Source organism: Anopheles arabiensis, chromosome 3, assembly GCF_016920715.1.
Source record: "Anopheles arabiensis isolate DONGOLA chromosome 3, AaraD3, whole genome shotgun sequence".
Lineage (NCBI taxonomy): Eukaryota > Metazoa > Arthropoda > Insecta > Diptera > Culicidae > Anopheles > Anopheles arabiensis.
This window is the reverse complement of record NC_053518.1, coordinates 6,930,429-6,955,622: the sequence shown is the minus strand read 5'-3', so window position 1 is coordinate 6,955,622 and position 25,194 is coordinate 6,930,429. Positions and strand designations below refer to the sequence as shown.

General features: G+C 45.1%; 2 protein-coding genes across 5 annotated transcripts in view; both read right to left on the bottom strand.

Moving 5' to 3' along the window:
* LOC120904653 overlaps positions 1 to 18,175 on the bottom strand; it is a 109,729-nt gene extending 91,554 nt beyond the window's left edge. The window contains exons 1-2 of one of the 3 annotated variants that reach the window (XM_040314830.1): positions 17,903 to 18,175; positions 16,650 to 17,096 (exon numbers count right to left, since the gene is read on the bottom strand). The gene's annotated coding sequence lies outside the window, so the exon portion shown is untranslated. Of the gene's footprint in view, positions 1 to 16,649 lie in introns of all 3 variants that reach the window. The other 2 variants (XM_040314831.1, XM_040314829.1) reach the window with 2 other exon arrangements.
* A 2,995-nt stretch (positions 18,176 to 21,170) lies between these two features.
* Positions 21,171 to 25,114, bottom strand: LOC120904657 (probable cytochrome P450 6a14). 2 transcript variants are annotated; one of them, XM_040314838.1, is made up of 3 exons: positions 24,196 to 25,114; positions 21,882 to 22,236; positions 21,171 to 21,813 (listed from the first exon to the last, which is right to left on the bottom strand). In XM_040314838.1, exons 1-3 carry the CDS (start codon positions 24,919 to 24,921, stop codon positions 21,389 to 21,391), a joined length of 1,506 nt encoding a protein of 501 aa, XP_040170772.1. In that variant the 5' UTR covers positions 24,922 to 25,114; the 3' UTR covers positions 21,171 to 21,388. The 2 variants fall into 2 exon arrangements, with proteins under 2 accessions (XP_040170772.1, XP_040170773.1); XM_040314839.1 differs by lacking the exons at positions 21,171 to 21,813; positions 21,882 to 22,236 and adding an exon at positions 23,204 to 23,768 and having other exon boundaries at positions 23,841 to 25,109.
* Between the last annotated feature and the right edge of the window lie 80 nt (positions 25,115 to 25,194).

Sequence of the window (25,194 nt, the reverse complement as noted above, 5' to 3'; positions counted from 1 at the left end):
GAGCATCCGCGGATCATCATGAACACTTCATGAATAATTCAACGGTTTTTTGATAAACCTTCTGCACACTGTCTCTACCCGGGCTGTCTCTGGCTATATGGAGAACGAGAATGAAATGAAACAAATTCCGCGAACCTGCGAACGCTTCCGGTGTGTTTAGAGCAGCAAGAGCTTTGGTTAGTGTGGTCCATATTGTCGACCAGCTCGAGAATGTCACACTGATGAGGGAGCGTAGACGGTCGTGCCTGCGCAGGCTGGGCACGAAACTTGGTGCTCAACTTTATGTGACTACTTCGGGGAGGGCAAAAAGTTGGAAAAAAGAAAACTCAATCAAAATAATAACTCCAGCGCTATCGGGGATGAGATCGGAGCTCCTCGGGGACGGCCAGCTTTTTGACTTTGGAGTGGAGAATTCTTTTTTTTCCCCTTCGCTAATACGTTTAGTTGATGACAGAGTTTTAATTTGCTCATGGCATTTCAACCGTTTGAATATAAATAACAATAGAATACGTGTGTGAGTGTGTATTTTTGTAGCAAAGAATGAAGTTTTTTGATCACATAGTGCTCGTACAGAAATGACAGCAAATGCGATGAGACTTGTAGTATACCTTCGGGCGCTACTCTTTTTACCTGCCGACGTTCGCAACTTCCTGTGTATACCAAATAATACAAACAAATACATCGTTAAACGGTATAATACTCCTAAAGAAAGCCTCTCTTCTCCTTTCTACTTTTCTCTGAGCATCCGCCACTTGGGCACAACTTTTGCACACAACTCAACCTATACTCCCACACACATACACTCACGCACAGCACACCCCCACAGGGGACACAACCTCCCAGAGTCAGCCTTGCGGTAAATATTTGTTACCATTTATGTTTGAAGAAACCGTCGCAATCTTTGCGTTTGCTGGCAACTTTTCCCACCGAGCTTTTTCACTCCCACTCGCCTTGGGGGAAGGAAAGTGAGCGAAAGAAGAGGAAAGAAACAAACATAACAAAAAAAAAAACTGTGACAGGAAACTTCCCGCGGAAACCTGGCTGTGGCGCGGGCTGCTGTGGGAGTAACTTGGCGCTTTGGGCGAAGTTTATCTTGCGTAAGGGAAGTCTTTCGCATACCTCCGTTAAATATCTCGCGCTCGTTGTGTGGCGTGCGCGGAGAGAGAAAGAGTGCGTGAACAGAGGGTAACAGGGTGCGTTTTTTATACCGTGCACCTTTCGACTCCAACGCTGGCTAATAAACTGTTGCCGAGTGAGCTGCCAGACTGTGTATCTCTTTTTTTTTGTTGTGCTCGAACGGTGGAAACAGCTCATCTGCTGCCGAATTTTGATTTAATTAAAGAAATCGCTTTAAAATGGAATATAAATTGGTTCATTTTCAACGGCGCTGAGCATCGCAGATGCTAACAATCAACGGGATTGCTCAATTGGTTAAGCTCCTTTATGGAGTTGGTTGGTGAAGCTTTAGGGGAAGTTGTTGAAAATGTTCAAGGTTTCAAAGTTGGTGGGTTTATTTTGTATAAGAAGGTCACCATTAAGTGAGCGATATCATTAAGACCTACAGTATTGTATGAATAAGTGCATTATCGGGATTTTTCTCTATAAAGCTCTAAATGTTGCACGGATTGCCTACTTTTAGGCGTGTTTTTCAATTTTGATTTTAACAAACTTTTCATGTGTTTCTTTTTTCCATTTCTTCTTATGTTGCAAACAAAAAACAACCCACGCAACAGAAAAATAATTTATTTTCAACTTCCATCAACCTGTCCAACGTCTCCCGCGCACTGACAGTGTGACAGGACGTCCCATTGAGATGTTGCAGCTTTCCAGCCGCCCGCACTTTCGCAAAACTTTCCATCGCACACATTCCAGCCGGGCCAGGTATTGATTCATTATTGGAAAGCGCACACAAAGACGGTAACGCACCACGGTGCAAACCGTGAGTAGAAATAGCCAAAAAGAAAAAACCTCCCATAGAAACCAATCCGACCAACCAAGGATCGACGGATCGACTGCGGGGAATTTTGGTCGGCTGCGACAGCGGGAAGCAAAGTTAAACAAGCATATAAAAGAGAAAATCCCTCGCCCGCCTTCTTCGCCCAAAAGTCAACTCCTCCGTTCCAAAATGCCACTCAAGGGAGATCAGTTTTCAGATTATTTTTTATTTTTTTGCTTGCCAATTCTCTGCTGGCACACCCATCGTCAACACATCGAACGTCGAAGATTGCCCGCAGCGAACGATGTAAAGAATCTTGTCAAATTTTCTATCTTTATTACAACATTCTTAAGGCGCGTAACGAGCGAACCCCCCGGGGATGGTGATTTTAATTTCGAGCACGTCCCATGTGTCCAACGCTGCGTTCCACACACACACAGCGAGCGTGGAGTGGTTGCGTGTGAGTCGTAGTAAATGGGGGAGAAAACGTTGTCATTGTCAAAAGGCAAACACCATCACGTTTCCCGTCGGCCACGGCAGAAGAAAATCGTCATCATTGGAAAAACTGTTAAGCTCAACAGACAAGTTTCAATTCTATCAACTCGTTTGATTCTATCTGTTTCTTCTGCGTGCGTGTGGAGTTGATGTCCACCAGTCACCAAATTCGACACATGAGTGCCAGGTCAACTAAGACGAGGGACACGTGTGGTTAGCACGTGCATGTAAGGTTCTTCTGTTTGACGATAGGTTACGTCTCGGTTGAAGCTAACCGGGCGATTTCTGATCGTTATACTGAAGATAGTCTTACTAGGTTTATTTTAGCAGATGCTTTTGTCAAACATTGTCCAATAGGAATGGTTTTCTCTTTGCTCAAAACACACAAACCTTCCGGGAAAATAGAAAACAATTTGGGGATCGCTGAATAGCCAAAGAAAAACCGCTGAATTGTTATTATTTCACGGAACCTCGCCAGCATCTAGACAAAAACATCAACAAGCTTAACCGTTTGACCAAGTGTTAATAATAGGCAGGGTAGGCGATGTCTGGGTAGCAAATATTACAGCTTTTCTTTGTATAGATTCAATTACATTTACGTCAGAAGGATCTTTTCATACGAAACGACAGCTGTTTTCCATGTAGCTGATCAATTGCGGCGCTTGCTAATAAAGCTTTGCATTAAGCTGAGAGGATTATTAGATATTTTTGCGAATATTGTTTAATAGTTTCTTAGATTTCCTTTCGTTTTATCCAACATTTTCACATAAAAACAAAGCAAAACAAAGCCCTCTATAGAATGTATTTCAATTAGCCAGACCAATCCAGCTGGACCGATCCGGACCGTGTCCGAGCGATTCATTTAGTTCGAGCTAATTGGAGAAGATAATTGCACTCTTTCTCATGATCGTGATTGGGAAAACAACGTACCAGCAAACATCAAAGACCGTCCAATTACAGCCTCCAGGCGACTTCCTTTTGGCGAATGTAGCGAAAACTGTCGGCCGCTTCCGGTTAGCAATTAATTTTGTCTCAAGACAGGCGACACATTCGGCAGACGAAGGAAGCACGGCATGCAGAGGAAGCATGGATGGGAAAACAATTTTCCAATCAGAGAATGTTTTCGGAATGAACTGCTCTCTGTTGAAGCGAAAAGCATTTATTCACCATTTTTGCAGGATGAGGTTTTGCTAAAATGTTAAGGCTTTGTGGTTTCAAGCTTCACTTCTTCAAAGGTATTTCCGTCATTGAACGAAGGGTCGTGACCGATTATCGAGGTGACTGTGTAAACCGTTACTGTGTTGTGATTGAGTGTGTGTGTGTATGTGTTCGCACATCAATTTAGCACAAAACATCGCCACATCACCGACGGGAACAATATCGATCGGGCCAATCCGTGCCCGTTTCAACCGTGCCTGGCGACCGAACCGTTCGGTTAGTAATGAGATTTTACGACGTCTGCGGGAAGCACTAAAAATACTTCCAGATCCCAGCACGGAAGCACCGTGGGATGCTTGGGACGTGGACAGCAAGGAAAGGGAGGACAGAGAAGAGAACAAAAGGATGCAGCACCTTTTATAGGAAAGCAATTTTTCTCCCCAAAGCCATCCCTCTGCTGCCCAGACACACATCCGTCTAGGCATAAGGCGTCCCGTGGTCCAACCGCAGCCGATCTAATTGGCTTCCAGCCGTTGAACAGTTGCTTTGCGGTCAACCGCACACTTGTCCCCGCATGCCGGTACGCCAGGTGTTGTCGACAAATTACCGATCGCGTGGAAAGGAGAGGGGCTGCCGGTGGAAAAAGGATATCAACGCTTTCGCGCGACCGAAAAAAGCTCGTCCTGGGTGTGTTTGTGTGGTGCGAAAACCAACCTTCCACGAATGGGCATCCTAAGCAGCACGGTGAACGGGAAGCTCTGGCTGTGTCTTATTTAACCACCTGGGCGGTAACTGGATGTCAGGGACTGGGCATTCAACTCCAAAGAAGCAGAGGAAAAAAATGGAAAAAAAAAACAAAAGACAAAGCAAGCTACCTTTTTGCCCAGAGGGAAAGAAATTAATATCCATCCCGATAGTAGCTACCCTGCCTGGTTGTTGCTGACGACGCGTACGACAACTTCCAAGACACTCTTCATACACAAGCACACACACACGACGCGGTACACAGGTCACCATGCAAGCGATTGCTGCACGGAGCGTGTAAAAGTATTTGCGATTGTAATGAGAAAAGTTTGCCACATTTTATCGCGTCGAGTCGAAAAGTTGCGATTCGCTCCACGCCCCGGGAAGGATGATTCGGGCGTATCAATTTGACTCCAGCGTTCCAGCGTTTCTTTTCCACCAGCCGACGGCGCTCGATACAGCGCTTGAAACGTGCGAATATTTATTGTTCCGTTGGTTGAAATTGAAGTTGTTTGGAAAGTGTTGCGCAACGGGAGGAAGGAAGCACAACTTCAGCAACAAAACGATTAACGCTATCGTAACTATCTTTTGTTTTCAAAACCCGTTTCGTAGAAGAAAGCTTTCGTCAAAGTGGTTTCGTTGACTCCTGTCGAGAATGGAAACAATTTAAAAGCAGACAAAGTTTAGCTACTTTTTTTCTAATAAATTCGTTGCAAACGGTTTCGTGCTGGTAAAATTAAATAACGATTGAAATTATATTGATGCCTGTTGGCAGGTTTAACTGGTAAAACTCCTAAACTCCTAAACATCCATGGTGCAGTTGGACGAGTTTGTTGACGTATTTATTATAAACTTTCTGGCGCCTCTCATACATCTCTCCATTGCGTCATCACATTGAAAAGCTCCATCGGTAGAAAAAAAATCTATTTAAACAATCTCCCTACCCGATCCAATCACAAATTCATCGTCATTAAGCATTCATAGCATGCGCGTGTTAAAGGCCCCCGATTCCCCTCTCACTCTCATGCAGAATCACTTACACGACAGCTTCCCGGTACTAAACACAACCCAAAAAGTACGCATTTTCCACCACGCGACACGCGGTGACATGATGAGCGAAATTTATTTACATGTCCCTTACTTTATCTTCGTCACCAGTGCCCGACCCTGGAACGATTCCTTGCCTGTTCATTCCCGCTCTCGCCGCACTTAAATGTAAGAGGAAAGTATCGCTACACGTGGCCGGAAAAATCGGGATAGAAGAAAGCAAAAAAAAAACAATAGAAAGAATGAAATGGCGCATTGGGCAAATGTGAAATCATAAACATGCCACCGGCAAAGGTGGCTAATATTTCATTCAATCTCGTGCTTCCCCCACGCTTGTGCCGCTTTTTTACCCCCGCGGGCGAAACTCGAGAATGTGTCCTTGTGGATAAACCACACCGCCGCAGCCAACAAGAGAAACGGTCCACCGAATGACCTTCCGCTTTCGAACTTCCGTCGCCCATGGAGGAAACGGGCCAACGGACTTTTCCGAGGGCCCCATTTTGGGAAAGGTTGTTGAATTTTTTATCGCTTTAAATAAAAACTTGCTACTGGGGACACCTTGCCCCCCCAAATACAGAGCCGTCGGCTAGCCATCCAGATGGGTATGGGAATGGTAACGCTTTTCCTTTGCATGTATAAAACGGGCTTAAGCACGCCGAGGATATTTCATTGCAGCTTACGGCAAAGGCTGTTTTAGCGCAAAGGTTTTTTTCTTTTTTTTCGTTTCGGTCCCTTTTCTCGCGAGATTCCCACCTCGTGAAGCTGTTAAAACATGTCCCACCTTGTTTTCCTGTTTTGCTTTCATCACGTCCGATTCATATTTCGCGCTCCACTTTTACGGCGGTTCTAAATGGATCACAAGTCCGGCTCGCTGAGCCGGTGTGGAGAGCGATTTCGCTGCCTTTCAACCTCATCTTGAGCTCATTTTTCACTCCAACCATTCGACGAGTGCGACAATTAAGAGGCTCTCAAGCTGGAGGTTGTAGCCAAACACGGCCAAACTACATTGTAAAGGAGTGTTGCAGGGGGGTGGTAAAAATATTCTCCTGACACTCAAAACACACCGATTGTTCGCTTCCAAAGCAATGATTAAAGTGGGCACGATTTATCGCCCTTAAAGCGTCCACATTTTTCATAGCACCATGCGGGGCTTTGTCTAAAGGGGATTTTCTGTTTGCCGGTTTTTTTTTGACAGTTTTTTCATTCCACATCCAGTTGGAAAGACATCATTCCCGTAGGAATTTTGCTACGAAAGTGCGCCCGAGAGGTATGCAGGTTGACGATGATTAAAAAACACAAAGACACAGCAACGGAACGGGATCGAACGGGATGTGGTTTGGGGATTTTTTGTGCTGTTTTTCCGGGAAGCAAAAACATACTACTCCAAAAGAAAATTGTTCCATAATAAGTGGAGGAGGAGAGGATGGGTGGAGGTTGAGCGAGAACAGCTTCCTTTAACAACAACAGTGAAAAAAAGGCAGCGGAAGGACATCACGCATCCGTGAACGTGAAATTGACAGCCATGAGAAACATGCTAACAAACGAACGCAACGAACGAGCGAAATTAAGCCGCACATCAATCAGGCCAGTGGTGTTCCATTTTTTTTTTTTTCGTCACCATTTTCCTATCCCAAAAGGTGTTTGTGTATCTGTGAGGAAACGTGTTTTGATGCTCGTCGGGCTTTTTCTGGTGGGAAGAAGGCCTCGCTATTTCTTTATCATACAGCAAGTGTCAGTAAGTGTTGGTGAGTAGAGTACGTGCAAGTAAGATAGAAACGGATCGTGCAAAGGACAAAAAAGAAGTGTCACATTCCATCACAAGGACAAAATCTTCATCCAGCGTGGATTGAGTGGAGGGATGCAGATGAAGAAGAAAAAAACACACACACCACGCACATACGCACACAATTCCTTTTTCCTCTTGGGTGGATTTTTTGTGTCCGGAAAAGGCAGAAGCTTTTGTAAACCATCCATCCCGGGCTCGCAAAAGACGTCGTAACGCTTGCTCGGCTAAGTGCGATGCTTCGGCATGATGTAGAAATGGTTGGTGAACATGATACTTGGAGCGAGTGCAGCCAACCAGTACGCTTCCTGCACGAAGTTATTAAAGCAAGTCCTATTGCCATATCACTAAAACCGTTGACACAATGACAATGCAGCCTAGGCACGGCGTAGCGGGTTTCCGGGCTTTCTTTCCGGGAAAGCGTACCGAGCGCTCATCATGATAATGTTTTGAAACTGATACACGAAACACACCGTTACGTGGATTGTTGAATGGGTAAGCGAACAAAACAGGACAAGCCCTAGAATTCCGGCACGACTAGTGGAATAAGCAAAGTAATGGAAGCAAAGTAAGAATTTCGAAGAAAGGCGTACATCTCAAAGAAAACACATATTATGGGAGTAAATTAACACCATTTAAGAAGAAATAGACGTCAGATAAGTTAAACAGAGGTAAAATGTGTAAAATTGCCTATCTTTAGGCGTATTTGCTTTTGAAACGCCTAAAAGTATGCAAACTTCATCAAATGGCCTTGTTATTACAAGGTTATGTCATATATGTTTAAAATTGTCTATATAATTCAACAAGAAGTTATTATTTTTCAATTTGCAATGCGATGCAATCATTTAATGAATCAAAAGCTTTAAACTTTACTAGATTTTCAACTCAATTGAGCGTACTACACCTAATTGTAAAGCTTTTTTACTGGGTGGATCGAAGCACAAAACATGTAAATCTTTTACGCCTTCCCACTTAACTGTTCCACACCATAAATAATAATGAATCTGCGCCATTACCCCGTTATCGGTACGCCCGTACAGTACTGACGCGAAAATTCTCATCATTTTTTAACACTCCACAACCTTTCATCGAACTTTTTTTTCCAATTTTCTTTTAGCTACGCATTTTCCCCTTCCATCCCAGGATGGTTCTAAAATTTGAAATTCCACAAAAAAAGGGGTTCTCGAGACGCAAAATTTCGTTTATGGCCCAAACGCCACACACTGACGCACACGATACCCGCAGGACGGCCGCCACCGTCAACCGTTATCGAAAACAGGGGCAGGGTAGCACAAAAAAATCCGATTTCCCTGCTCACCTTCCGAATGGATCGAACCGCACCGCTTTGCTTTTCCTTCCTGTAAGCTCGCACGGAAGAATTTGGGTGAGAATGATGACGATGGGCGATGATGATAATGCAACTTCCGATTCTCAATTTGGCTTTGGGGGTTCATTTACCTCGCTCGAGAGTGGAGGGTGCAGGGCTGGAGTAAAACATGGAAAAGCCCAATGGTTAGAGGAAAAAGGAAAAACACACACACACACATACACTACGCTTATATGGGGTGGAAAAAATGAATCACATCTTGACGATACGGGGTGTATTTTCGATTCCTTTTTGCCCGCTGCAAGATCTCAGTGTTCGGTGCGGATAACGTTTATCCTTATAGCACCGCCGTCGGAGTCAATTTGAACGTTCCGTGATGGTAAATTGGTTCAGGTATTGTATGTGTGTGTGTGTGCGAGAGGGAGAGTCTGTGAGAGCGGAAAGTGGAGGTTTACAAAACCGATCTCGACAGACTCGGGCAGCAATCTGATCGAACAATTTAGCACGCTCGTAACGTACGCCTTCCGGGCCGCCAATCAGTGCGCGGAGTCGGGTCGCTAATCGACGGAAGCCACGCGATGGGAGCTCATATACATACCGCGACCGACCACCGTATGTGGAGTACACAAGACCACGCACCACGGTTCGCAGCGTACTATGTATCCCAACGACCGATTACGTCAGCCGCGCTACGATGTTGCAGTTTTTCCATGCGTGACTAGTGTGAAGCACGTGACGATGTCAATTACACGAGCGAGTTCTGCAAATAATCGATCGAGCGGAAGATTCTTATCGGGTGCGCGTTCGCTTAGCCGGAGGGTAGGAGGTGTGTGTGATGGAGAAAGTAATTAAATTGGATGACAATTTGTAAAGTTGTGAATGACGCACGAACTGTTGGATACGATACGAATGGATAAAACCAGGGAGAAGTCGTAATAAACATGCTAGATTTTGATCGCAATCGAATGACGAAATTTAAACACAATGAAAATCACAAAAATGATGGAGTGTCAAAGTAGTTAACCTACCGCATTCGTGCATATACGCCTAAATGTATGTAATAGGTACTGAATTATACAATTATTAGGATCTGCATACTCTACTGGTCACATACCTTTAGGCGTTCTGTTAGCTGCATTGTACCATACCATCAAGTTGGTGCACAAATTCTGACCCAAAAATGTCACAAATTCTCAATGTTCAACAACAAAATAAATCATTCAAAAAGGTAACTTTAAAACTGTCCCACTTCAAAGTACGCTCAAACAGTTATTTAATCCTTTTCGCAAAGGCAACAACCTAGCCGTGCTAGACTTAGGTCAACCAACGAACTAAGCTTTGCCGGCTTCACACAATCGATACCTCGTTGAAAGCACCTAAAGTGCCAACGCTGCTTGCGAATGATTGATGACGATTAGACGAACTCGCTGCGAACGCGCATTGCCCCCCGAAACTGTTTCAACTGCCGAATTGCACAACAAAACAACAGCTTGTCCGAAAGCTAGAGATGCGGACGCTCTAACACCATGGCAACACCCATCACGTGCGTGCGAACGGTGATGCAGGAAGGATATCCGGCCTGATCCGCACACACGTACACGCACACATCAGAGTCGGTGGGACAAAACATCATCAATCCTACCTCAAACGATGCACCACACAATTGGAATTCACTGTGGAAGGTACGGTAAGCAGGGTGACCGGATGAGTTGTGCAACAGTTCGTCAGGTTAGCGTTTAGTTCAGCGAGAGAGCGAGAGAGTATCCTTTCTGTTCGCTAACACACTGCCCAAAACGGTCCACGTACTGCGCCACCGAACATGGCAGTGATGATAAATTATGTTGAGCCATTTTCACCACGGCATAAACTGGGGTGGGTGCTTCACACATCGGCTTCATTTGATTCGGGTTTTACCAACACTGATTTGATACTAAAAAGAGAAAGGACACCACATCTGGCTGAACCCGGATGTGCAGCAAAAACGCTGCAACTGCGAGCTGCGAATTTCCATTCCGTTCCACTTTATCTTCGCGCCTGATATTTGGAGCTTGTTCGGTATGCAAATCATTTTCAAAACCAAAAAACCTTAACCTACTACACTCTCGGTCAGCGTGGCACAGCGTGCTCGAAAAATGTGGTGCGTTCGGGGAAAACCCGGAACCTGCCAGCCGCTTTGCTCTCGGTTAGCAGACTTCCGGTAAACTTTGGCCCTCCGTTTCAGTGCGATTTTTCGATGTGTTCGTAGTGAGTGTTTGTGATGGAAATTATGGGCGAGAAAGAAGAGGGAAAAAACAAAGCGTAACAATTTCAGGCGCAGGAATTTTGTTCCCAAACACACTCAAAGCTCCCCGAGGAGGGACAGGAAGCGGAACAGGGAATAATCCAGCACACCTTTGCGGAAGAATTGTTTAGCAGCAAAGCCCTGCTCAAGCGCCATGCCTTTGCACCTTCGCGCGTGGTGTTGAGGCGGAACCACTCAGCTCACCACCAGCAAAGAGGGGACAAAAAAGCATAATGAAATTCCAATTTAGCATTTATTCACAACACACTAACGCACACACACACCCCGACACTCATTAAATCGCACCGGAATCACGCGGAACGGAGATTGAACCACGCTCGGTAGGCGAGTGTGACGTGTTTCAAATCCCTTTTTTTCCGACTCATTTCTTTTGTTTCATCGTGCTCTTGCGTGTTTGAGTGTGTTTGTGTGTGTGTGTTGAGATTTTATTTCAAACACTCAGAACGGTAGAATGCAAAACGAATCACAAGTCGAGCTGGAGTCCGCCCTGGAAACTCTATTCTTGCCTTGCAGTACGGACGCCCAGGAAGTAACGACCTAAATGTGATCCACCGCCGTTCTTTGCGACCGTACCCGGAAGTGAGCGCGCTCCCTGCCCAAGGCACTGTTGGGAGTTTCTGTTGCAATAATCACCAACCCACGAAGGGGTGTATTAAAACTGCTTTGCTCCATCGCACAACAATGTACAATGTTTCGAAACGAAAGATACCGTTGAAGGAAATGAAGCTTGCAAAAAACCCGCCAACGAACCCAGCAGTGCTTCCACCACAAAGATTCACTTTAATTAATCCAACACTGCCTGGCTTTGTTCTACCGAACGACCACCTTCGCCTAGGCTCGAAACTGCTCGAAATACAGCAAACGGTGTGAAAACTAATCGGAACGATCGCACGTATCCCGCACGCACGCCGGCACAGGGCTTGGCCTGCGTTTGGATTGCGCTGGATCAAAGCCTCGACTTACGGCCGGATTCTTATCATCTCTTTCACGTGTGGTATATGCGTACGTGATCCACTTTCACCGGTAGCCGCCACACACACACACACACATTGCTGCCGGATTGCTGGATTAAAAGGATGTGCCCAATACCGTAGGTCTCAATTTCCGTCACGCATTGGCGCTTGCTTTCGCAGACTGGGACAAGGGCGAGCGATAGAGAGCTTCAGAGAGTGCCGTACGAGAACGAGCGGACCGCACACAGGCACAGGCATTATGATAATAGGATAATCCAACATTCAGCCACACCAAGAAACGACAGCAGCATTTTCGAACCGTTTGCCGTTGCAAAACGGGCATGTGGCGAAACGGGAAAATTAAATCTCGTGCTTACGGAGCGTTAATTTCCGAACAGCAGATTGCGATTTACGTTCCGAAGTACAATGTGTTTAAGTATCGCTCTGATCGGATGTGTGTTGTTTAACGTTTATGTTGCTCCAACTAGGACAGCAAGTTCAGGAACTGCTCGAAAACTTCAACTTTCTATTTGCATACCTTCAGGCGCTAAGTAAGGGTGGAAGATACTCGTTAAGCTGAACCACTACCCTTCATCAAAAAGCTTGTTAAAAGGGAAGCTTATACCCTTGAAGGCTCAAAGACGTACTTAGAATTATACTTGGATCGAGGCTAGGAACTAATCCAATTATCGTTGGTAAGTTTAATCATTAAAATAGTTGAATTTAATATTAATTTTACTTTTAAAAAATCTTTGAAGTGTCATTTTTAACAACAATCAGTATTTGATTTCATTCAAATAAGCTTCATAAGGATCCATGCCAACACTATTATCCTAAAATTTAACTATGCCCATTCTACTCGACTACACTCTACGCCAGCAGCAAGCGATTATTTCGTTCGCTTTATTGGTCCAATTTCAGCAACGGCCATGTTTACATACACCGGTAAAGAGCTTTTAAAATGGTGCTGTGTTTTTATGACGCTCTACGATTGCCTCCAAGAGAAAGCAGCACACACACACACACATTCCGTGCCAACATTCCCGCTCGGAAACGAACGCCCCATAAACGTTCTACATTAAAACAATAAAACTCAAATCAACAACAGTAGAAACAAACATGTGAGCGAAACTTTTTCCCGGGCCTTTTTACTGTTTTCTGTGCGCTTGTTAGGTTGTATGTGTGTGTGTGTGTGTGTGTGCTTGTAGATAAATAGTAACATTAACCACGCTTTTACTCCGAGGCTTTCCCTGTGATTCGGTTGTTAGTGTGTAATGCTTTCTTGATGGATAATAAAAGCAAAAGCCGGCAAAGCTCCCTAGAGTCGAACCGACAAGCACTAACTACAACCATCCCACCCGCCCGGAACGGACGAGAGTCCCCGGGATCAATTTGTATCCATTTTAGATGAGTTCAACTTATCAATCCCATTTTATCGGTTGATGTTTCTCCACCGTCGTCGGCTTCCCCGAAAAACCTCCCAAAGCCCAACCGGGCCACACGGGGAAAGTTCAAAGTGAAACGGGGCTGTCCTTCGTTATCGTTGCCATCCGGCTGAACGGCTGCCACACTCTCCTGCCCATCCGCTTCCCTTGTTCGGGGCGTGAAATCGCAAATCGTCTCTAATTTATATCGGTACCGGCGGCGAGCGTAAGCAGCTCACCGGAAACGATAGTAATAAAATTATCTACTTGAAAGTACGGCCCATTACAGCTCCCTCGTGCAGGGGAACGCTCTTAACTCATACACAACTCCGGATCATTGGTTGGTGATGGCAATGATGATGATGAGGATGATATCCGCAACGATCGTGTCTGGGAAGGGATACTCGCTTATCCAAGCACGGCCTCCATCCAAAAGCTCATATTAAAATTAATTTCTACCCTAACGAGCCAGCCAAAATGTATTGAACGGTGTCGTCTTCCACCTTCCAAAATCCTTCCCAAGCGGAACACAATTTCATCCCCAAGAGAGCGACCGTGTATCTGTGTGTGTGTGAGCAAGGGAGAGACTTATCAAGCCCATTTTCCTTCGCTCGAATCGAGCTGGCAAGCTTCGAATGGCGACTCCGGACCATCACGGGCGTCGCGAGATGGAGCGACCTATAAAAAGTGTATTTATTTTATCATTACTCCTGCCAGTGCGCCCAGGCGTGCCGAGGCGTGGAGCCGTTATTGGAGGGATTTTTGGCAGACGTGCTGAAATGTGATCCGATCAATAATGCTTGCCCGTTTCGGGGCCCACCCAGTGGTGGCGGGATTAGTGGACCATCGCGTTTCACGACCGCGCCAGTAGGGTAGTGCCTTATACCTTGCGCAGTAATGTTCGCAAGACGATGGCCCACAAATGGGAAGCGTTACGCAATGCTGGTGGATTTTCTTTTCCTTTTTTTTCTTCTTTTTTGAAGGTCCCTCTCATTCTTCATACGGATCGCTTCATCAAACTGACACACGATTGAATTGGAATACATTTGCCAGCTGTATCGATCGGGCTGCCACGCTTTATAGCCCGAGCGTTCGGCCAGTACAGTCGGTCCGTGGGCTTCCCAGTCGGCACACGTCCAGTGGAATGCGCATTACTCCATAATACAGTCGCTTCAAGCTCTCGCTCCTTTACCGCCTTCCGTGGAAGGGTGCGGATACGGCCTATTTCCTTTGACCCGCTTGTTCGGGTTGTTCCCGATTCGCAGACAACACAGCAGATAAGCAAAGCGAGCAAAGCGTCCTTTCCGTGCTCCTTTCAGCTACAGTTTCCTGCTTGTTTGTGGGCCATCTTTTATCATCGCTTTCCTTGTGTTTTCTTCGCAGACACACACACACAGTGATACAAAATCACTGCGGAATAAATCGATTTCGAACTTCAACTTCGCTTCGGCACGTGCCTTACCGAACTAAATCCCGTCCAATCTTTCCCAGCGCTATCATTTACATGCCCGTGGGAGTTGGACGGTGGATGTGGAGCGGAATGGGTGGGTGTGAGCTTTTTGCAACATCGCCTCAGCACGGGAGCAGATGGAGACCGGAGACTTACATAACACCTCTCAAGTCCACCGAAAAACCTTCTGCTCCATCCAATTACGATAGCGGATCTAAGATTAAATTAGGGGCTGCCGATGCTATCTCATCCGTCTGGATGGTCCAGCGCCACGAGCTGCCACCCTGCTTGACTTTTCACACACAAAAACACACATCATTAACCTAGTTTGGGTGTTGTTCCCGTTTTTTGTTTGCCTCTTTCACTGAAGAGCTAATGAAAAAAAGAAACAAAAACTCAACAACAAGAAAAAACACCCATCATCACTGCAGTCATCGGTGACGATTGGATCATATGTAAGAGCATAATGTTGAGCATGTTCTACTTTCTCCCCACTCCCACAAAAAAAAAAAGAAAAATCCATTGCCATTTCTCGCTTTGCAAAACGATATCCAATTACCAGAGAGCGAGAGGCGACCATATCCATCATAATTAATCTTGCCTCAAATGGTAGGATTGCTCTCGGGAGTGGGGTTGGAAAAGGTGCGGGCCGTTGGTACGTTGCACGTTGATGCCACGTCAGCAGGCCCACACCTCAGACAGCATCCAGCGGCAAGCATTCCGGGGGCATCAAACAACAATCATTCGTTTTGCAGCAAAATGGTTTCGCTTCCCGTGCTGATGTGTTTTTATTTCTCGCCTACGGCCTTTTGCAGAAAACGTGACAGATGTGGGTGGGTAGCTGGAGGAGAAGCCAAAGGAAGCGCGCTTTCGCTTGAGTGGAAAACAATACATTTGCCGGGGCAGTGGATCTAGCTTTTAGTTGGATTAGATTTCATGTTTGCATGCGTGGATGCTTTTAGTGCAATTCTTCGCTATTGCTGGGCCGGACGGCGATAAGCACACGCTAATGGGCAAATAAGTTCGGTGTAGATGTTGTCAATTTTTTCAACAAAAACATCCGCCATATAAGGCGAAAATGTTAAAAATAGTGCATAAGGCGTTTTTTAAAAATACAATGAACACGTTAAAACAGCTCCCTTGATTGTTGGAGCTAAACGCCTGAAGGTATGCAAAGAATTGTTTGCTTACAGGGTTTCTCTAGCCAGCTCAACATCGGAATCGAACGATTTTATCCCGTAAAATACATTTCGACAATAACAATGGAAACTCGAATGGTGGGTCATTGGCTGCACGTCATACGCTCGATATTCATATGATAATGTTGAATAGGGATTTTACGGATTGGAAATGAAGCTCGCAGTGTTGAGTTGGCTATAGAATGTATAATTACTTTTTCAATGTTTAAATCAAACGTGGGGTTGAAAATGTTGTTCATTGGAATACGTGGTTTTTGATGAAATAAGTGAATTTTGGTATATTTTTGCGTTATTATTGGATTATGCTACATAACTTAGCAATATTTGTTATAACCTATGTATACCTTATTACGGGGAAACCTACAAATGAAAAAAAATCAAAACCAATCACAAACCAAACAATTTACAAATTCAAACTACAGCCTATTGAATAATCACAATAATGAGAATTGATTTATTGCCCGAGTTTTCTCGGTTGTTTTCTATTCCAAAAATTTGCTTTTTTCCTTGCCCAAAAACGCTTCATTTAACATTTTGCATAACTCTGCATATGATCCGTTTCACGTTAAAACACCTCAACAGCATTGCTTAGCTCGTGTACACAAAAAAGAGCCATTCCATTCGGCCTAACACCGAAATGCATTATTCACCGACGAGCTTGTCGACACGCTTTCGCGGAATTTTCAAACCAATACCACAAAAAGGCTGCAAATTTCGACGAACTTTCAACATGGGTCCTGCTGCCCCAAGCCTCAAAATGAAACCTTCACGCAGGTTGATGGATTTTTCCGCAGAACGAGCCTAGCAGAATGCCCTGAGCGAAAGCCTTACCTTATCTGTAAATTGTATGTTCCTTGCCTCGCGCAGATTCGATCACGATAAGGCGCGCCCAGTGTGCGTTCGATGTGTTTGATGCTCGCTGCTAAATGGCCTTAGAATTTGAATGAAGAAAGCACAGACAGCACCGACACAAAATCACAGTTGCTAGGCCGCTGAAGTAGCCTGGTTCCTCGCAGCCACTTCAGGCAGTAGTGGTATTCAGGATATTGCTCTCTAAAATTCCACCACTTCTCAGGAACTTGCAGCAGCAGCAGCAGCAGAGGCACCGCTAAGCGTGGATAAGCCTATCATTTCTATCGCTCACAACGGTACGCACCATTTACGCACTCACTCAAGCATATTTATACACACTCACACATACATACATACACACAGACACGGAACAAGAGCACACTTCACAGGAACGAACGAACCTTTTTCTCCCTCCACGCTGTTTGCCTTCCAGCAAAAAGGAAATTAATTATTTCGATGAATTTCCCAGCACCAGAACGGAAAACCGAAAAGCCTCTGAACAACCGAAGGGCGCGATCAAACGTTAATTGACGAAAAGCGCAAAGCGTTAGCTGTGGAAGGAACACTCCCATGGGATGGATCACCTTTTTCGAATGATAATACTAAGAGCTAGTTTACGGAACTAAGAAACGGCCTCGCTTATTTACACTGCACCCCGAAAACGCACAAGCGCGGTGCTTTTAAAGCCACCGTAAAAGCACGGCTAAATCACACGCACTTTAGGAAACACATTTTCACACACACATACACACACACATGACACACACATACAACCACAAAACCACAAACACACACACACAGCACAAATCACTCACTCGACACTGCAAGGACGCTTAGAGCATCGCTACTTTGTAATAAGCCGTTTTTGTAATTGAATTCAAACTTTCGCTTTGACACGCTCGTGCGACAAATTACGGTTTATGCCGTTGGGCAAACAGCGCTCCGCTCGTTCCTCGTCCTACGCCCGTCGTTACTCGTTGTGAGTCGCGTTTTGGAATTAACGAAAAGCAGTTGAATAGGCCGATCATCAAGCGACAGCATTAAAAATTTCCTTCCAGAGGAAATACGCTTTTGGGGCAGTTCTTTCGATGAAACGATGAGAAGCTGTCTACGTTTAAATTGAATTTGACGTTAATCACCACTCTCTCTCTCTCTCTCGTGGGGATTATTTAAATAATTTTATATACAATTTACATATCACTTCCTCTCGACAAGATTTTGTGCCAACTTACGGGCCCGATCCTTTCACTTTCGCGCCTCCATCGATCGCTGACTTATTGGCCCACTAGCACACTAAGCTGAAGAGCTGCATGCTAAGACACTAAAGCTACATATATACACACACACAAAAAAGCCTCACATACACTATTACTCTCACTATGACTATTTCGGACACGCGCGCGCAAACACCTAACCTTAACCTGGCTGAGCGCGTGTATGGTACAGAAACGAATCTGGGGCACCGTTGTGTGCTTCACACGCGTATCCTGCTGCACGACTGACTGGCAAGGACGAATGCGCGCCCCAGCGCAGCGTAGCAGGCGGATGCTGCCTACGAACCCGAACGGCTTTCGGTTTGGGATGCTGTGCCGAACGTGTGTAGAAGCTTTTGCCACGTCGAAAGCACACGCAAGCAAGCTTTTCGAGCAGTGTTCGAGCAGTGTTTGATTTCGATGGTTCGGTCCCTGCTTGAACAGGGGCGGTGGAGGTGAGAGTACATGATTTGTACGAAATCAGCTGTCGTTGCCCGTAGCAACCGCGTTGCTAGCCCACCCGTTGCGGGTGGGTGAGTTGAAACATGCTGGGTGGGTTGGATGGCAGTGGGTGGTGTTGATGGTGGCCTGGGTAAACACAGCCTGGCAGCAGCAGCAGTTGGTGGCGTTATTCGCTTACGAGCTGGTTAATAATATACTTATGGTGTGCTGTTGTAGGATTTACGATCGACCCAAAACCCATCACAGCATCATTTGTTCCGCTACCATCCACATATACACATCCACACACACGCGCTCACATGTGCATCCCTTTTTCCTTCGGCTCAAAGTGGGTCGCACAAGCCCGGGTGGATGTGTCGGGGGGAGTGTTGTAAAGTTTTCGACGGCAAAATAAAACCTAACCTCAACATCAGCAGCAGTGGGGTGGCTGATTATTAGAAGCCTCCCAAATTTCGGCTGTCTGCGTTGCGTTAGGGTTACCCTTCGGGGTAACTCAATTGTGGAGTGTAAAGCGTGCGTGTGTGTGTGCACACACCACATGCAGATAGAACGGTGCGATGCCCACAAGCGTGACGGTGTTATTTTTATGAAATTATACTAAAAGCCACGGGCGCTCTCCCAGCGGGGCAGCATTGCATCTTTTTCATCCCCGCCCCACAACCTGCCGTTCTTGCTGTTGCTAAGCGGGGGTTTTGAAAACTTCAGACACACATACAATGTGCCGCAGCAGGATGCTTACATGGAAATTTTCTTCAATTTCGGTTACTTTCACCTTTTCGGTTAACGAACAGCTCGCCAGCAGCTTCACCTTGGCTTCCTGCTGGTTCCATCAACCAGACTTGCCTCACGGTCTCTCCGCTGTGCACAAACCCGTGCCCATGCTACGGTGCGTTGGAGTGATGTTTTTCTTTAATTTTCGCACCATGTTTTTCTTACCCTGGGCCGCTTAGTTTCCGACGCTGCGAGGGAGGAGGGGGTGAATGCTGCAGTGTTGGGGTTCACATTGCGTAGGTGGAAAATCACAACTTTCCAGCACATCAACTGCGACTGCTTGTTTGCTTCATTTGAGCTGATGTGTTTTTATACCTTCAGGAGCAGATTGATTCGATGTGTGTTTTTTTTGCTGTGTGCTCTGTTTGAGACCTGTTGAAGGTTGTGGTTATGCTGGAGTGAGTTTACGTATATTCGAGGAAATTACGAAGCTGTTCAAGAGTGTAGTGTGGAAATGAAGTGCAATAGATAAAATAATTTTCCAGCGAATCCTTTGAAAGTTAGATAAGGCCTCAAATTTAACAAGAAAAAATAAAATGCTCAAATATACAATTCAGCAGCATTCCTGTTCAGTAGAGCAAAATAAAATGTAATAGACTGCAATGGTGCTGACATCTATTCAACACAATCACACATTCGTGGAAATGGAACGTAACAATTGGCATAAATGTGCCGGTAGCGTGAATAATAATCGTGTGATAGATTTCAAAAATGGTATGAACTGATTGTCACTACTCAATATACGTTCCATTTTGCTTAAAAAAGCATTTCAACATATTAGCTGTGATAAATACATTTATATTTGTTTGGATGTTATTAACCATAGTTGAGAGTAAGGTGAAATAATGGTAATGAATAGATGCTTTTTTCTCTCCGAATTTGTTATAATTATTTTGTAATAGTAATGTAGTAATGTGAAAGCAACGAGTTACACCGTTTTGATCCCGAGCAAACTGGTTAAGCTGGGTTTGAACATTATTCAACTGTAAGTAACCATTTGTCGTCTAACTAAAATACTGATGCTGATCGTAACTAAATAAGTCAAATCTTCAAGTTGATCCGTTTGCTACATAGAATTTAGCATTTTGTTTACCAACATAAATTGAATTTATTTGCCAACAATTTATCCTCAAAACTTCAATATCTATGATTGGCTATTGAATTAGTAAAAGATTAATTGAAACGAATTTTAAAACAATTCAATTGTAACAAACTGAACTGCAATGAACAAAGAAACCAGTGAAATATTAACGAACGATAAAATTGGGGATAGCAAATGTTTAGTTGCGAGAGGACAATGTTCAAAAAGGTATAAGTAGTTCAGTTGGACGTCAAATGTTTTCTTATAGCTGAACTACGTTTAAAAATACCTTAATTATTTTTTCTTGTGCTCGAAAGCTGTTTATGTCCTCAATCTAGTTTCAAAAAGAATATGCGTGCAAAGTGTGAAATAATTGTTTGAATACACATTTCAGCAGACCGACGAGCCCTGCACTATTTGGATACGAAACATTTCAGAGCTCACATGAAATGTTTCAATTGAATCGTTTTCATTGAAGTGTTTTTCATAGAGTGACCCGTTTAAATTGTCAACGATTGTTGAATTTTTTTTGCTTCTAGCTTAATCATTTTGTTTGCCAATTCACAATTTTCTTACTTTGAAAAAGTTTCACAATTGAAGCAGTAATAATCATTAATTTAAAACCTGTACTGTACCTGAATCAAATCGGACGTTGTGCACTGCGCAATTGCCTGAAACACACCTTAACGAAGAGTATAAAATGCCCTTGCTCTTGGATGTTTTCCCCATATCTTTTGCGCAAATAAAACTATCACCAAATCTGTCCAAATAATGGCTAAAACGCTGCTGATCGTCTGTGCCGTGTTTGTGGGAGTGCTTCTTCTAACCATAAGTCCTCCAGTGCAGGGGCATCATCTGCAAAAGTGCACAAATGTGAACTCCACTACGGTAGAAACAGTCGTTTACAGGGAAAATAGTTAGTAAATAATGTGATTTCATTCTTGTGTCCGTCTTTTCATTCAACAGGTTTATTGCACAGTGAATAACAGTACCGGCTATGCCCATCGCATCCAGAAAAGATCAGTATCATCGATTATAAGCACATTGTTCAGCTCCGGAAATACCAAGAACCTCGAACATCAACCCAACTAAACAAACAATGGGCATTTTAGTGCTTGCAGTCTATCTTAATCAGTTTTTTATTCTTAACGTTACACCTCATTGAGCTTCTCCAACTTCAACCACATACCCGCTTCCGGAGAAAGAATTTGATTCTTTAGGGCATACCGCAAAGGGACAGGAGTTTTGGAGCAACGGACAAAACGAAAGCTTGTGAGCAGATAGATCAATCCAATTCGAGCTTGCAACAGCCCAAATCGTGGTCCCACACAAATCCTAGGACCCTCGCCGAATGGTGTCCATGCGTACGGATGACGCTTCGATTCCTGTTCCGCAGTGAATCGTTCCGGATCGAAGCGTTCCGGTTCGGGGAAATGCTCCGGATCGTGATGAATGCCAAGCACAGGAATCATGACGGATGTTCCCGCTTCAAGAACAGAGTTTGTACCAGGAACGATGTAGTCTTTCGCCGTGATTCGGAAATGAACCGATATTGGTGGATGCTTTCGAAGACACTCTGCAACAAAAAAGTACAATAAAAGTAATATTGCCCAAGCTCTAATGAATAGTGTCACCTAACCCAACCTTTAAGAACACAATCCAAATAATCCATTTCCATCGCCGCTTCGTACGTGAGCTCTCCATTGTGGCGCTCAAGGACGTCTGTTACACATTTCCTTGCCTTATCTTGCATGTCTTGATCCAGCGCCAGCTCGTACAGCGTAAAAGCCATCAACGATGAGGAAGTCTCAAATCCGGCCACGAAAAAAACGAACGCCTGTGCAGCAATCTCGTGGAACGTTAGCGTACCATCATCCGACTTAGTATCCTTGTCACTACGCATGCGGATAAGAATGTCCATAAAATCGTTCCGCTGCACATTGTTCTCCACCCGGTACTTGATCGTATCTCGCACCGCGTTCATGAAGAAGTCCGAAACCTCCGGTAGGATCAGCTTGATGCCCACGAGCTTTGCTACACTCGGAAAAGCATTCATCAGCAACAGTTGCAGGTTGCTACGAGAACGTCCAAAGATCTTTTTGCCCATCACTCGGAACTCCGCGTTCGGATTGCGCATACTGTTACACTCGATGCCGAACGCGCACGTTCCGATCACGTCCGTCGTATAGCGAGCCAGCAGCTCCTTCAGCTCAAATTCTTCTTGCTCGCCGATTGCGTCCTCCAGGTAGTCTTTAAACTGTTTGCCGGCCGCTACAACCGTTGGAAACATCATCTTCATCTTTCCCGAAGTGAATGTAGGTGTGATCTTATTCCGTAGCGACTTCCACTTGTAGCCCTCCAGATTGAACAGATGCGCCGACAGTGGATCATGCTTCTCGTTGTAGTACGTACCGCGATCGTGAAAGTACTGAAAATCCTTCACAAAAACATTCTTCACAAGCTCCAGATCGGTTACCAGTGCAACGGGTTTAGTAAACATGTAAATGCCACCGAATGGATGTTTTCCTTTGAGCTCGTTGTAAAGCTGACGAAACTTTTCACCAATGTGATAGGTTTTGTTCACGTCGCGCACATCACCGAAAAGCAGATGCGGGTTCAGCTGGGGCACATTGCGTTCCGTCCAGTAGCGAAACTGTCGAACCAACAGGAGGTAAATGATTATACACAGCATCCCGACAGTTACTGCCACATCGGAAAATTCCATTTTTCTGAATAATTATGCAACAATCTTTCACTTTTTCTGTATCACTGTATGCGACGAAGACTCACTCACTACTGATAGGGATTATTCTCGCATGGCACTATGTCGACGAGTATTTAAGAAGCTCTGAAGAGCCTTATAATCAGCTTGATGGTTTATCAGAAGGGATTTTGCAGCACTTGACAATTTAAGCACACAGTGCCGAACAAGTTTTGCAGCACCAAAAGTATGGAGAAGGAAAAACTAACTGCGAATCATTTGTGTTTATTGAATTTGCACTTAATTAATGCATTTATTGTGCAATTCATTTAAACTAAATCAAAAGTTTTAAATATGAAGACACTTAAAATCTATTTCCAGACTCTATCGGTATTTCAATCCACACTTTTATGAGTTTAACTTCTCCACCTTCAGCCATAATCCTCCCGCTGGCGAGAGGATAAAACTCTTAATGTCAAACTCCATCGGCACTATCGTCTTTGCGCTCGGTGTAAACCGGAATCCTGTGAGCAGATAGGCCAATCCGATCCGTGCCTGCATCATGCCGAACCGCAGCCCGATGCAAATTCTTGGACCCTCCCCAAACGGTGTCCATGCGTACGGATGACGTTTGACTTCCTGTTCCGCCGTGAACCGGTCCGGATCGAAGCGCTCCGGATCGGGGAAATGTTCCGGATCGCGATGAATAGCGTGCACTGGCACCATGACAGAGGTTCCTGCTTCGAGTACTGTTTTGGTGCCGGGTACCTGATACTCCTTGGAGGTTTCACGGAAGTGAACGGGAACAGGTGGATACTTGCGAAGACTCTCTGAAAAGGGACATGAAAAAATAAACAATTATTTCTCATTTTACATCACTTAAACGCTTCCTCACGACCTACCCTTCAGTATCTGGTCCAGATAGTTCATCTCCATCACAGCATCGTACGAAAGCTCTCCCTTGTGTTTGGCGAGCACTTCCTTCACACAGCGTCTGCCCTTATCTTGCACCTCTTGGTTTAGCGCCAGCTCGTACAGTGTAAACGTTAGCAGCGTGGAAGATGTCTCAAATCCGGCCAGGAAGAACACGAACGCTTGCGCCGCAATCTCGTTAAACGTTAGCGTACCATCGTCAGACTTAGTTTCCTTATCGCTTCGCATGCGGATAAGAATGTCCATAAAATCGTTCCGCTGCACATTGTTCTCCACCCGGTACTTGATCGTATCTCGCACCGCGTTCATGAAGAAGTCCGAAACCTCCGAATCGAGGGTGCGGAGCCCAATAAGTTTTGCCAGCCGTGGCAATGAGTTGATCACAAGACTCTTCACTTTACCACGCGGCTTGGAGAAGATCTTCCGGCCCATCACACGGAACTCTGCGTCCGGATTGCGCATACTGTTACACTCAATGCCGAACGCACACATCCCGATCACGTCCGTCGTGAAGCGTGCCAGCACATCCTTCAGCTCAAAGTCCACCTGCTCGTGTACCGTTTCCTCCATAAAGTCCTTAAACTGTTTGCCAGCCGCCACGATCGTGGAGAACATCATCTTCATCTTGCCGGACGTGAACGTGGGTGACAGCTTATTGCGAAGGTTTTTCCACTTCTGACCCTCAATGTTGAACAGATGTGCCGTGAGCGGATCATGCTTCTCGTTGTAGTACGTACCGCGATCGTGGAAGTACTGGAAATCCTTCACAAACACACACTTCAGCAGCTCCAGATCCGTGATCAACGCTACCGGCTTGAAGAACAGATACACTCCCACCAGCGGATGCTTGCCCTTCAGCTCGTTGTAAATCTCCCGAAACTTGTCCGCCAAATGAATCGTTCTGCTCACCTCACGAACGTTTCCAAAAACTAGCTCCGGCTTCGATTGCGGCACACCTCGATCGGTCCAGTACTGGAAGCGCCTATCGAGCAGAAAGTACACCGCCAGACAGAGCATCACAACGGAGATCAAAATGTCTAGCGGTTCCATTTTGCTGCGTTTTCAGTTCGTTCCACTGTTTCACAAATCACCGGAAGTTGTAATTATGGTTCCCCTTCGTAATGCCTTATCTGTCTCCCCTGGTTTTATTTCATCACTTTAACCCACTACGAACACCAGCACGACGCACCGAACCCGATGACAGTTGTCGCATCACTGGGAGATACTCATCCAATTGTGGGTCACTTTATAGCCGCTAATGGTCGCTTCACGCTTCACCATGATCGGCAATATATTGTTATCACACGAGCGAGCTACGCTCAC

What these genes read in the sequence shown, in the direction of transcription:
- LOC120904657 (XM_040314838.1), bottom strand. Translation starts at nt 24,921, where the DNA reads ATGGAACCGCTAGACATTTTGATCTCCGTTGTGATGCTCTGTCTGGCG. An exon ending in TCCGCACCCTCGATTCGGAG is followed by an intron (nt 22,237 to 24,195) that starts GTTTCGGACTTC and finishes ATCCTACCGGAG; the next exon opens with GTTTCGGACTTCTTCATGAA. An exon ending in TTTGGATTGTGTTCTTAAAG is followed by an intron (nt 21,814 to 21,881) that starts GTTGGGTTAGGT and finishes TTTTTGTTGCAG; the next exon opens with AGTGTCTTCGAAAGCATCCA.